The sequence below is a fragment of the Dama dama genome, chromosome 11 (genome assembly GCF_033118175.1).
Source record: "Dama dama isolate Ldn47 chromosome 11, ASM3311817v1, whole genome shotgun sequence".
Taxonomy (NCBI): domain Eukaryota; kingdom Metazoa; phylum Chordata; class Mammalia; order Artiodactyla; family Cervidae; genus Dama; species Dama dama.
In genome coordinates, this window is record NC_083691.1 from 83,980,862 (window position 1) to 83,995,608 (window position 14,747).

General features: G+C 35.1%; 1 protein-coding gene across 3 annotated transcripts in view; it reads left to right on the plus strand.

Annotated features, from left to right (window-relative positions):
- HEATR5B (HEAT repeat containing 5B) overlaps positions 1 to 9,639 on the plus strand; it is a 94,863-nt gene extending 85,224 nt beyond the window's left edge. For 2 of the 3 annotated variants that reach the window (XM_061155586.1, XM_061155587.1), the window contains 5 exons: positions 173 to 439; positions 1,754 to 1,978; positions 4,781 to 4,932; positions 6,134 to 6,347; positions 8,868 to 9,639. In XM_061155586.1, coding sequence (XP_061011569.1) covers positions 173 to 439; positions 1,754 to 1,978; positions 4,781 to 4,932; positions 6,134 to 6,347; positions 8,868 to 9,172 — 1,163 coding nt within the window. In that variant the 3' untranslated portion in view covers positions 9,173 to 9,639. Of the gene's footprint in view, positions 1 to 172; positions 440 to 1,753; positions 1,979 to 3,398; positions 3,587 to 4,780; positions 4,933 to 6,133; positions 6,348 to 8,867 lie in introns of those variants that run through there. The other variant, XR_009694805.1, reaches the window with a different exon arrangement.
- The last annotated feature ends 5,108 nt before the right edge of the window (positions 9,640 to 14,747 follow it).

Sequence of the window (14,747 nt, forward strand, 5' to 3'; positions counted from 1 at the left end):
AACAGTTCTAAGGCAGAGAATTATTCTGAGAAAGACATGGCATCAGTTAGACATTTAGTTGTGAATTCTAAATTCTTTTGAAAGAACTTACTAAACAAACTTACTGTGTTGTTATCTCTACTATTTGTTATCCTTTCTGCTGGGAATTTCACCAAATTTTCTTTTACCCAAGATGAGGATGATATGGAAAAAGAGTCCTGTCCTGTATTAGGAGAAGGAGGTGACAGTGGTGGTCTCATTCCTGGAAAATCTCTTGTGTTTGCAACTATGGAGCTGTTGATGTTCATTTTAGTACGTCATATGCCGCATCTCAGTACCAAGATGTCGGACTCTCCAAGTCACATAGCCACCAAAACTCGACTGTCAGAAGAAAGTGCCCGTTTGGTGGCAGCCGCAGTTACCATACTCTCTGACTTACCGTCCCTCTGTTCACCTGCTGGTATGGTGTTGCTCACTATTTGGAAATGTATTATACTGTATTAGACAGAGATGAGCTTGCCTTTGATTTTAAGTGCTATGATGATTTATTTTCCTCTTAAGTCTTAAAAGGAAAAGTAGAACTTATTTTTAAGGATTTGTTTGCTTTAGGAGCCTATGAAGACTTAAGATTTAAAAAACCAAAACCCTGGATGCCCTTTTCAGGTACATTTCAAAAAAAACTTCGGCAAAGAGACAGACCCACAGCTTGAGAGAGGACATTGAGTGTTAGCAGATAGACGTAAAGTGGAATTACTAAACCCTTTATTTTCTGATCTGGTTGCTGCTCCTGAGCCACACTAACAAACATGTCAGAGAAGAGTGACAACCAACTTTAAGGAGCAACTGTTAATTAAAAAATTATAGCTGAAAAATACAATAGCTGCCTGCAGATACTTGAAGAACTAGTGAATAGAAAAGTAGGCACTTGGTACTTCCCTGGTGGTCCAGTGGCTAAGGCTCTGGTCTCAATAGAGGGGGCCCGGGTTTGATTCCTGGTCAGGGAACTAGATCCCTCATTCTGCAACTAAAAGATCTCACATACTGCAACTAAGGCCTGACAAAACCAAACAAACAAGTATTAAAGAAAATAAGAAAAGTAAACTTTTCCTCTGTTGTATCTAGGAGATATATATCGTATCAGAAGATATAAAGGTATCTTTCAGCTCAACACAAGCCTACAGATATGAAAACACTACTCCATTGAAGCTTCATAGGCATTCTACACTGGAGGCATGTCACAGTGGTGAAGGGAGTCTTCCATTAAGTGGGTGGTTAATTTGATTACCTGAAAGTTCTTTCAGCTACAAATCCTAAGATTCTTTCATTTCTTATTGCCTTACCTGTATAGTGTTTTTATCAGTTTCCTGACTTGGTTAGTACATTGACTAACTTAGTACTCAGGCTCACTTAGTACAATGAGATTGATTACTTGTCTTGGAATTGCTACATGATTCACCAAGTTTCTCAACTACTTCTCAAAGTATTTGATAGTGTTTTCCTTCTGTGTGAAATACTAGAAGTAATTTAAAAAAAACAAACAAGGCAAGTTAGGAGAAGAAAGAAAATATTGACGTCTTTGAAATAGCATGTGACGTCCTTTTTATCTTTTTCAAATATTGAATTATAGTAATAGCAGTGCAGTAAATTTTGTATGAATACAAGGAAAAGAAGTAATATTGAACCATAGTTGGTTGTAAAAAGATACTAACAACTGAAACAACTATAACACAGGAACTGAAGTAGTACAAGATAATCTGATTTGTTTTTATTTCAGGATGTATGACGGTCTTGCCCACAATTCTGTTTTTAATTGCAAGAATATTGAAGGACACAGCAATAAAGTCTGCAGATAATCAGGTTCCTCCACCAGTCAGTGCAGCTCTTCAAGGGATAAAAAGTATTGTGACACTTTCAATGGCCAAAACTGAGGATACTCAAAAACAGTGGACAGCTCTAATTCGTAGCACTCTGGCATGCATCCTAGAATATTCCCAACCAGGTAATCTAATCAGTTTTAAACTTTTTAATTTATTAGGATATTTGTTCCTTAATGACTAACTGAATGAGCTCATCAGAAAACTGCTATATAACACTGAATCAACTCAGAGAGGTGTTTTAGTCCCATCTTTTAGATGTGAACTTTTAGTTCCACGTTTTGAGTATTGATGCTCGATGCCCTTGTGTTGGGTTTCCCGGGTAGCTCAAACGGTGAAGAATATGCCTGCAATGAAGCAGACCTGGGTTTTTCCCTTGTCTTACCACTTACATACATGTTGGGAGTTTTCCCCCCAAAGAAAGAACATGTATATATAAAACTCTTAGATTGTAAATTGTTCTGAACTCCTCGGTAGTTGTCTATCATTTATATTTATCAGTTATTGATCATTCCCCTATCAATGGCCATTTTTACTATTTTTTATTTTTCCCAGTTATAAAAATTTTCTCAGTGACCATCCTTATAAATTCCTTGTGCATATGTGCTATGAGATTTTCTATAGCATACCTCTAGAAGTGGAATTGATGACAACATTTTAATTTTATCAGACATGGCCAAATTGCTGTCCAGAGCAGCTATATGAATTTGCACTTCCACCAGTGCATGATTCCCACCAATATATGATATTTCACACTTTTAAATTTTCAGTAAGTAAATTTCATTAAGTAAGTAAAACATGCTATTTTATTGTTTTTACTTGCATTTCTCATTTGCCTAGTAAGTATAAGCATTTTTCATGTTTGTGTTTAATTTGGGGTGAAATGCTTATTCACATTTTTGTCCATTTTTCTTCAGTGTTTGACTTTTTCTTTCATGTTCTGTTGTAAATGTGAAAAGATTGAAAACAGAATAATTAAAGATTTGTCATATTGCCTATTAAAACATTTCCACACTATCCAAAACTGGAGTAGGCCAAGAATGAACAGATAGGGCAGTAAAATAAAACTGTGTAAGTTTAAGTCAATGGTAAATATCACAGAAGAAAATATCAATATATTAGACTATAAAATTTAACATAAGCCTGTGAAAAATGACATGCATTAAAAGTAGGTGATAAATCCTAAATGTTCTTATCAAAAGGAAAATATTTTTTTCTATTTCTTTGATTTTGTATCTATATGAGATGGAGGATGTTTGCTAAACTTATTTTGATAGTCATTTTGTAATGTATATGAGTCAAATTGTTATGCTGTACATTTTAAATTTATATATAGTACTGTGTGTCAATTAAATCTCAATAAAACTGGAAGAAAAAATTTTATAAAATGAAAGCTGAAAAAGATCAAAAACTGAAAATAATAATGTCAGTGTTAATATCATTTATGTACAAAAAAATCTTATAAGATAAACATTTAACACCCAATATAAGAAAGAATGGGCTTCTCAGGTGGTTCAGTGGTAAAGTATCTGCCTGCCAATGCAGGAAATATGGGTTCGATCCCTGGGTTGGGAAGAAGCCCTGGAGAAGGAAATGGCAACTCATTCCAGTGTTCTTGCCTGGGAAATCCTATGGACCAAGGAGCCTGACGAGCTACAGTCTATTGAGTCTCAGAAGAGTTGGACGTGATTTAGCGACTAAACAAGAGCAAAGAAAGAAAAGAACAGGCAATGGTAAGAAAGAAATAGAAATGCCCACCAAGCATATAAAAAAATTGGCCACATTATTATATAAGCAAAGAAATAAAAACAAAATAATATAAATTTTTACCTGTGAAACTCATTTAACAAAAATATGTGAGTATGTACAGGTGAAATCGATGCCAGGAGAACATTTTCATACTTTGCTAAAGGGAATTTAAAACAGTTCAGACCTTCAGGGAATCATTTCTGCAAAATATATGAAGAGCGTTTAAGATTTCATACTCTGACCTTGATAAAAAACTTGTGTTCAAGTTTATTTATTACAGTCTATTTTATAATAAAGAAAATACAAAAGAGATAAAAATATAACTATCTGGCAGTAGGAAAGGTATTAAATATTTGTTATATACTCATTTGGATTATATATCCATTATATCTATTAAAAATCATGTTTATAAATAATTATATATATAAAAGACTAACCCAGACCAGAAGAAATTAAACAAAAACCTAGAAATTAAACTTAAACTATCCCTGGATGGTAAAATATTACATTTTATTTTCTTTCCCTTACCCTTGTTAAATTTTAAACAAACCATATCCTACTTTTATTACCTGAATTTTTTTCAAATTAATATTTGGAGGGGAAAACTTTAATTATTAGTTTTATTAATGTTACTAAAACTATTCTAATTTTATCATGAGTTAATATTTTGCTTTTTAAGGTAGATTTTTACAAGATTAAGAAACATGAAATGCCATAATTATATATGCTTTCATTTATATATGTGCTATGCTTAGTCGCTCAGTCATGTCCGACTCCTTGCGACCCCATGGACTGTAGCCCACAAGGCTCCTCTGTCCGTGGAATTCTCCAGGCAAGGATACTACAGTGGGTTGCCATATCCTCCTCCAGGGGATCTTTCCAACCCAGGGATCGAACCCAGTTCTCCCGCATTGCAGGTGGGTTCTTTACCATCTGAGCCACCAGGGAAGCCCATGAATACTGGGGTAGGTAACCTATCCCTTCTCCAGAGGATCTTCCCAACTCAGGAATCTAACTGAGGTCTCCTGCATTGCAGGTGGATTCTTTATCAGCTGAGCTACCAGGGAATCCCTCATATATGTATACACACACACACATATATATATATAAATATTTCATTATTCATATATTTCAGAAGATTCTTTTTTTTTTAATTTTCTGTTATTTAATTATTTCAGAAGATTCTGTGCCTGTGCCTGATGAAGTAAGCATGCTAACAGCAATTGCACTTTTCCTGTGGTCTGCTGGTAGTGAAATAATAGGAGTTCAGTCACTGCAGAATGGCTGCATTTACAGATTTAAAAACGCGTTAAATTCATGTGACCCGTGGGTAAGTTACACTTAAAACATAATAGTAAACCTTCCACTCTATAAGAAGAATTTCAGATGGATTCATTAAAAAATTGTGATTCATCAGATGAAAAGTATTTGCTATATGAATTTTCCAGAAAACTAGAAAAGGTCACTGGTTAAAGCTTAGGAGAGATATGTATATGTTAATTTATATATGCAGAAATTGCCCAGTATCTAAAATACTTGCTCAACCCTGGTCATTGCCGGTAGAGACTTTACGTGTTTCTCTTTTTCACTGTTTACTTAATCACACCAAGGACACTAAAAGATAAATATATATAATATTATGTGTTTTTACAGGGCTAACGGAAACTCGTTTTTCTAAAAAATAAGTTTTATTGTTTTATGGTGTCAGCATCAAAACTAATGATTCTTAAACCTATTGAACATCAGGGAAAAAAGCAATTTAGTAACATCTACCATTGTCTTCCTGAATCAGAGTCTCCAGATGTGTGGTCCACAAATGTGTATTTTTAAAATATTCCCCAGGCATTTTTCTTTCTTTCTTTTGTGATGTTTAGTAGCTTCTCTTCTACCAAAGCACTGAAACAGTTTTTCCCACTTTGTTCCCTTACATCAATGAGTTGATGCATCTTCCTTTGTTATTTGTTTTTTTGCTTCTTCTTAATATGAAGTCTTTCTAATCTAAAGTGGAGCCACTGAAACTACTTGTAGGCCTAGAACACTTAAATTGGTTTAAGCATTTATTTCCAGAGAATCCAAATGGAGTTGAGGTGTCTAATATATTTTATAGCTTTGTTTGACATCATTCAAATATTAGCCATATAAAATATGCTAGGTTAAGGTGAGAGGGACAATTGTAAATTAAAGAAAGAATTAAAAACAAAAATTAGAATTCCTGGTATTTAATTTCTTACACAGTATAGAAATACAAAAATTATATAAGCAGTGGTAATTTAGGAGCTAACATATAAGGAATGTTTGATTAATTTCAATTTTATTTAGTTAGCATATTAGAAGTTTTATTACTCCATTTCTATAAGTAGAAATGGCATTAATTCATCACATTTCTATTTTCATCCTGCAGTATTGCTTGTTTTCTGTACATATTAAGATGCAATGTAAAAAAAAAAAAGTAAAAAAAAAAAAGATGCAATGTGATTGTAGAGCAAATAACTGTCACACATGTAAATTAATGAAATTATTTTCTTGTATAGGTTCAAGCCAAATGTTACCAGCTTCTCCTCTCAGTTTTTCAGCATTCCAATCGGGCCCTTTCAACTCCTTATATCCATTCCTTAGCTCCACTAGTAGTTGAAAAGCTAAAAGCTGTTGAAAGAAACAGACCAGGCAGCAGTGCAGAGCTCTTAGCTGTTCAGGAAGGAATCAAAGTTCTTGAAACACTGGTTGCTCTTGGGGAGGAACAGAACAGTAAGTATTTTCCTCTAAGAAGCCGCTGGTCTAAAATGAAGATTTGTATTCCATATTAATCTCATTTGCTATTTGACACAGGCCACTGCAGCAGTAAATTTTCTAAAGGTTGTTACTATGTGAAAGCTTGATGTTTTTGCTTATGTTGCTAACAAAATTGAATTGATTTATATTTAAGAGCAAGAATGTAAAATAAATTACGGATGCATTTCAACCCATGGATTTTTTTCTTCTAGGAAGGTACTCTTTAAGAACTAGGGAAAATATGGCTGTTTAATATATTTTAAAAAATAATACATTTTGGTGTTTGTAAGAGATGTATAAAAGCTTTTTAACAAATAGGACCAGTTTAGTATTCATGCTAAACATCAGTATTAAAATACTCCAAAATTTAAAATTGTTTTTTAATTTAGTGAAAAACTACCATATACATCTATTTAACCAGAGACTTATGCAACTTAATACTTACTCCTCTTTATCCCCTAAGCTTAGATTTCATCACAATCTAAAATTTATCTTTAAAAATATGACTTTTAATTGTTAGAGAAAGACTGTACTTTTTAAACTAGTACCTTATGATTGAATTGTTAAGCTGTTTCCAATTTTTCAAGATCATCAATAACTGAAATGAATGTTCTTGTACAGATATCTTTGCACACTCCTTTTTTTTAAAAAATTGGCATTTTATTATCTGTGATCGTTCTATGTCTTTTTTAAATGAAGTAAATTTAAATTTTCATTAACAGAATACAATAACAGTAGAAGTAGAATCTAGCAGTATAACTAGAATCATTTCTCTGGGGTCTTAACAGAACTTCGAAGTGTGGTGTCTGATTAGTGGACATTTTTCACAAATGGTGGTAGCAGTGGGACAGATGTTCTCACATGCCTTGCCAGGTCCATGATCATTTACCCCCATATTCCAAAATAGAGTTTAAAAGATGAAGGGCCATCTCCTCCTGTGTGTTATTTCTATCAGATAATTTTTTTAAGTGAAATTATTGGGTTGAAAGGAAGGCACATTTTTAAGACTTTTAATATATATTGCCAGATTACTATCTGGGTAAAAATTGCATCAGTTTTTCTATCATAAAATTTTTCCTTTTCTCTTGAAAGAATTTCACAGAAGTTAGAAAGAGTGGAGATTTTTAAAAAGCTATTGCTGACAACTTCCCTTTAAAATGATAATCCAGAATTACTGCGGTGAAAGAGAAGAGTACAGAAGTGATTGTGGGAAAAAAAATTGATCTGACTTGATGAGTATACGTTATAGGGACAAGAGAAAGAGAAGAGCCAAATATTACTGTGTTACTTGGAAGAAGTATGGAAGCAGTCTTAAAATTGAAAAGTTCAGGAAGAAGAGCTGTTTGGGAGGAGCTGATAAGTTTAGTTGAAACTAGATGTTAACAGATTATTACTGCATTATTATTACTGACATCATGGCCCATGTTTGGTGACTCAATAATTTTGTCTTTATTTGTAATTTACTCAATGTAAATTCCATAAACATACAGACTAAACCTTACTCATTTCATAATCTCAACCTTGAGCTTATTGACTTTTGCATAGTTAGTATTAAAATATGTCTGACTTGAGTTGACTCTTGGGATCAATTCCTGAACAGATGTTCTAATTTAGGTAGGGAAGACAGTCTTACACTTTTTCAAATAATTCTCTATTGTTTGAATTCTTTTAACAGCAAGAATATATTCATGTATTATTCATGAAATTAAATATAGTTTAATAGATTTAACAAGGTTCATTTAATAAATAACCCTTTAATTTTCCATCTAAGAGTCAATTAATTTAAAGTATGAAATAACTGAGGCAATCTAGCTTCAATTCTCCAACCAATTTCTAGTATTTCGTATTAGTGGGCTGTATCAACAACAAGCACCATAATGATTTCATTTTTTAAAGGACTGCTTCACTCAGATGTTTTGTACTATAGTAAGACTTATAAGAGGTAGAATAAGCAGTCGTCACTTTTTAAAAATTAATACTAAATCTGAGGCTAACTGCCATGCACAAACCAAAGGGAAATGGTTGTCATGACATTAATGTATACATTCACTCATTCCTTTGGTGGTTTCTTCCTCCTAATGAATGCCTCAGGTTTCTGTTCCCTATTCCATTAAACCTCCAACCTTCCTATTCTGGAATACCTTTGAAATTTTCACAATTTTTTTCTTAAAATACATTTTACCAGTGGCATTTGTAAAATTGTTCATTTTTACCTTTTAGCCAGCATTTTAAAAAATAAAACAATTAGTATAAATGCAAAATATACAATCTTAACAGGAAATCAAACCTGATTTCCTGCCCTAATGTGGCTTGGAGAATTAGTAAATATTCAGTATTAATAATGAATAATTATTGAGGTCTAAAATAGATTGTGTACGTTTACTTCTGTTTTATTATAATTCAGGCTACTATGGTAATTGCCTAGTGTTTAAATAAAGGGTTACTGTAATTTTCAGATTCATGAGCATCTTCAGACTTTATCTTTGTTATTTGCAGGAGTCCAATTACTTGCTCTTTTAGTTCCCACTTTGATCTCTTACCTGCTGGATGAAAATTCTTTTGCCTCAGCAAGCACAGCTTCCAAAGATCTCCATGAGTTTGCACTCCAGAATTTAATGCATATTGGACCTCTGTATCCACACGCTTTCAAGACAGTAATGGGAGCAGCTCCTGAGCTGAAAGTACGTCTGGAAACTGCTGTTAGAGCAAGTCAAGCTAGTAAGGCTAAAGTGGCCACCAGGCAGCCAGCCCCAACTGTGCACTCTGCACCAACAATTAAGCTAAAAACAAGTTTCTTTTAATGTGCAATTCCATTCACTTTTGTTTATATTGTCAGTTAGGACCTAATTAGTGGTAACCATTGTATCATTCCAGTCTATAGGTTCAACTTTATTTGTATACAGGAATTACATGCTTCCGAGGTAGGGTAAGTGAAATAATGCTCACACTGGTGTCTTAATTTTGAAGGAATGACTTGTTTTTTTTTATTGTGGTGAATGTGCTTTCATTTTTTTCCCTAATAATGTTTCTCTTTTATTAATTTATTTTTTAAAAACTGAGCCATAATCTTTTAAATGCAAAATAATTGTATCATGTAGTTGGGTGGCCTATTGATATTGTCAGGGAAAAAATGGCATATTCAATAGCATTTGTTAGAAAAAAAAATTAACTGAAAAGCAAGCAGAATTTAAATTTTGAAAAAACAAAATAATGTGAAGTGTCTGTTTCATGGTGTATATATTAAGAATAAAATTACATTTTCTTAGCATTTCTCAGAAAGTCCTTACCTTTCTGCTAGATCTTCTTGCTTTCATATTAGATTACTAAATTATGCTTGCGTATATTTTAGTTAACTGAATTAAAACTCTCATTTAAAGATCCATTAAAATGATTCAAATATGGAATAATGTTCTGGTTTTTTTAATGGCTACAATTTGGCCTCACTTACGCTTTGTAATTACAGAGCCTTGAGTTCTGGCTCTGATGGTTGGTTTCATTCATCAAATATTAATATTGAGTGCCTACTATGTAGATGGCATCAAGCTAAGTGTTACAGAGCATACAAAAATGAATTAGTCATAATTATAGTTACGCCAGTCTCTCATGCAGTGGGAATTTTACCACATCAAATAGATAATTGATGAATGAATGTTTGCCACACTGTTTCAGTTCAGTTCAGTCGCTCAGTCGTGTCGGACTCTTTGCGGCCCCATGAATCGCAGCACGCCAGGCCTCCCTATCCATCACCAACTCCCGGAGTTTACTCAAACTCATGCCCATCGAGTCAGTGATGCCATCCAGCCATCTCATCTTCTGTCGTCCCCTTCTCCTCCTGCCCCCAATCCCTCCCAGCATCAGGGTCTTTTCCAACGAGTCAACCCTTTGCATGAGGTGGCCAAAGTATTGGAGTTTCAGTTTCTGCATCAGTCCTTCCAATGAACACCCAGGACTGATCTCCTTTAGGATGGACTGGTTGGATCTCCTTGCAGTCCAAGGGACTCTCAAGAGTCTTCTCCAACACCATAGTTCAAAAGCATCAATTCTTTGGCGCTCAGCTTTCTTTATAGTCCAACTCTCACATCCATACACGACCACTGGAAAAACCATAGCCTTGACTAGACGGACCTTTGTTGGCAAAGTAATGTCTCTGCTTTTTAATTATGCTATCTAGGTTGGTCAGAACTTTCCTTCTGACTGGTGATAGCAGCAAGGTCTGATGCTATAAAGAGCAACATTGCATAGGAACCTGGAATGTTAGGTCCATGAATCAAGGCAAACTGGAAGTGGTCAAACAGGAGATGGCAAGAGTGAATGTTGACATTCTAGGAATCAGCAAACTAAAATGGACTGGAATGGGTGAATTTAACTCAGATGACCATTATATCTACTAATGTGGGCAGGAATCCCTTAGAAGAAATGGAGTAGCCATCGTGGTCAACAAAAGAGTCCGAAATGCAGTACTTGGATGCAGTCTCAAAAACGACAGGATGATCTCTGTTCGTTTCCAAGGCAAGCCACTCAATATCACGGTAATCCAAGCCTATGACCCAACTAGTACCTCTGAAGAAGCTGAAGTTGAATGGTTCTATGAAGACCTACAAGATCTTTTAGAACTAACACCCCAAAAAGATGTCCTTCTCATTAAAGGGGACTGGAATGCAAAAGTAGGAAGTCAAGAAACACCTGGAGTAACAGGTAAATTTGGCCTTGGGTATGGAATGAAGCAGGGCAAAGGCTAATAGAGTTTTGCCAAGAGAACGCACTGGTCATAGCAAACACCCTCTCCCAGCAACACAAGAGAAGACTCTACACATGGACATCACCAGATAGCCAACACCGAAATCAGACTGATTATATTCTTTGCAGCCAAAGATGGAGAAGCTCTATACAGTCAGCAAAAACAAGACCGGGAGCTGACTGTGGCTCAGATCATGAACTCCTTAGTGCCAAATTCAGACTTAAACTGAAGAAAGTAGGGAAAACCACTAGACCATTCATGTATGACCTAAATCAAATCTCTTATGACTATACAGTGGAAGTGAGAAATAGATTTAAGGGACTAGATCTGATAGACAAGAGAGCCTGCTGAACTATGGACGGAGGTTCGTGACACTGTACAGGAGACAGGGATCAAGACCATCCCCGTGGAAAAGAAATGCAAAAAGGCAAAATGGTTGTCTGAGGAGGGCTTACAAATAGCCACACTGTTTAGCACACTTTAAACACCAAGTTTTACCAGATGTGTAATGTAGACTGAACATTTCTGAACATTCCAAATGCATACCTTGTCATCACCTACTACCTCCTACTTATTCCTGTCTGACCCTCACCAATTGGCAGCTAATGTAGCCTTGCCTTCCTCATGTAATCTTTAGACCTCAGATAGGTGTGTTCTCTTGTTTATTTTCTTACTGACTTTTACTTCTGCAAGGTTTTTTGTTTTTTCATTTTATACCTGCTTTTCCAAAGCTATTCTCTTTGTTTTTTAGAGGTTTTTTGGTAACCCTTTATTGAGATATTATTCACATACCATACAATTCACCCATATTAAATGTATAATTCAGTAGTTTTTAATATGTTCACAGAGTAGTATAACCATCACCACAATCAATTGTAAGCATTTTCATCATCCCAGAAGGAAATCTGACACCTTTTAGCTATTTCCCCACAAGCTCTCTGCTTCTCCTGAGCTTACTTTCTGTCTCTTATCAATTCTCATATTAAATATGAACATTTCATATAAGTGAAATCATACACTATGTGGCCGTTTGTGACTGACTTCTTGACTTAACATTTTTAAGGTTCATCCATGTGGTAGCGTACATTAGTACTGCATCCTTTTTAATGGTTGAATACTATTCCTTTCTGTTTATATTTCATTCATCCAATCATTAGTTGATGGGCATTTGGGTTGTTTTCATTTTTTGTGCATTACAAATAATGCTGCTGTAAACAATTGTGTACAAGTATTTGTGTTGCTCTGTTTTTCATTTGGCCTGAATGTGTATCTGGGAGTGGAATTGCTGGCTCAGTGGGAACTCTGTGTTTAACTTTCTAAGAAACTGCCAGACTGTTTCCAATCTCCTTGCTTTTTTTGCACATAACCCTTTGCCAGACTGTTTCCAATCTCCTTGTTTTTTTTTGCACATAACCCTTTTCATTCATCTATTTATGAGGTATGTTTGTTTCTCCCTTGGCTGTTTTCTGCTGTTCTTTGTACCTCCCAGGCTTTCCCGGTCATGCCCTGCTTTGGGGAATATTCCACATCATGCAGTAGCAATGATTCTCTCTCTTTTCCTTCTCTCCTTCCATCTTTCTTTTTCTCCCTTTCCTCTCCCCAGTACATCTTTATACTTTCTCTCAACTCTCCTGAGCCACTGACAATTTAACCTCTAGTTTTCTATGATCATATCTATAAAAGGGAGATCTGTTTGATGAATTATATTTATTAATTTGTTTTACTGCCCAACTTATTTCTTATTATGATATAAGAAAATATCTCTCATTTGTGAAACAGAAAAGTGCCTTAATCTTGTCTAATGAACGTAAAAGCAGTCAGAGGTCAAAGGAAAGTCAATTTTATACATTATTGTAAGTTAATTTTAATTATAAAATTTGATTTATTAAATTTTGGGGAAAATTACCACAATTCACCACACAGGCCAAATCATTGTTGATATTTTAATCCATTCTCTTCCACATTTGTAATCACATCCTGTAGGTAGGCTGTTGTATCCACTTATTTTATATCATTTTTTTCATAGAATTACTCTAATAATAATATAGGATAGATTTAGTAACCATCTTTTTGATACCTACTAAGTAACAAATGTACTGTTACTGACTTAGCCATCATCCTGTGCCATGGTACTTGGCTTCTAGTGTTTATATTAAAATAAGTAATGCTGCATTTGGCTTTTTAAAAATGAAAGTTTGTTGATTATTTCCTTGGTTTAGATTTCTTAAAGGGGTAAAGATATGACAGGTTTGAATTTTGATATGCATTGCTGAATCTTAGAAAGCTCTGCTTTTTGAAATAGGAGATGTGAAAATAAAACTGGGTTATTGTTTACCAGATTCCAAGAAAATGCCTTAGAGTGCAGTTAAATCTCCCCAAACATTTTGGTATACCTAAACGTTTTTTAAAATGGCATTTTAGTTAGCTGTAAATCATTACAAAGTGAGTAAGAAGGACCTAATGAAGTTGTTGTATAGTAGAAATATACTTGTTAAAAACAAAGAAATTGACAGTCCTGCTCTATACACTGTGGGCCCTCTGTGTGTGTGGAGGGGGAGGCTGGACTGAGGGGGTTGAAGAATCACCTTCATATGCCACATGTCAAGAGCAGTGACAAAATGGTGTGTATCCAGCCAAGTGATACAGAGGAACTGAGGGTAAGAAAGAGCAACATGATCACTAACCATTAGATAGGAGGGTCAGACCATGGACCACAGCAATAGGACGATGTTTCAAATAAGTGGTTTGAAATAGAACTTAAAAGAATTTCCTAAGAGACCTGTTGAGAAATGATTGCCTTGTGATAGTGCATTGCTTGACACTGGACACATGCGAAGAGAACTTGAATCTCTGTTGAAGATTTTGTAATAAGATTCTGTAATGCTGTCTGTTATTCATTCATTGCCCCATTCAGTTATTAATGGGACACTACAATGTGCCAGGCATTGGAAATACAATGGAGAACAGTCAGGCAAAGAATCTACCGTGATATGTTTACATTCTGCCTGGGGAGGGAGAGCAAATAATCTCAGGTTGTGATCACGGGGAAAGAACGGTATGAAACAAGGTGAAGTAGAGGATAATAATCAGGGATTCCTTTGTAGGCTTGTCCGGAGCCTAGCCTTGCTTCTACTCTTCAGATTCCATATGTGACTACCTGCCATTGGTTCTCAGAAACTTCTCAATTTAAAATTGGACTCTTTACCTCCTTACCTAAAACCTGCTTTTCAACTCATGATCTCCAGCTAACTCTTACACTGGAGTTATACTCCAACACAACTCTTATACTGATAAGTAAGTGGTTCATAAATTTTGGTATCATCTCTGGCACGTCCCGCTTTCTCCCTCACTATGCACCAAGTTTCCTAAATACCTCCATGTGTCTTTATTGCCATTATCACCATCTTAGTCCAATACCACGGTTGATTGCAGTTAGCAAAGTGGGGGCTGTGGTTGGTAGGGTCAGTCTGCCTGGATTGGAACCTGACTGTCACCTACAACCTCAAGTGTGAACTTGAGCAAGTCACTTGTTTCTACATTTGTAAAATGAGAAAAATAATAATTCGTATTTTATAGAGTAGCTGTGGGTTAAATGAGTCAGTACTTGCAAAGGGCCTTAAGATAGTGCCTGACCCTTA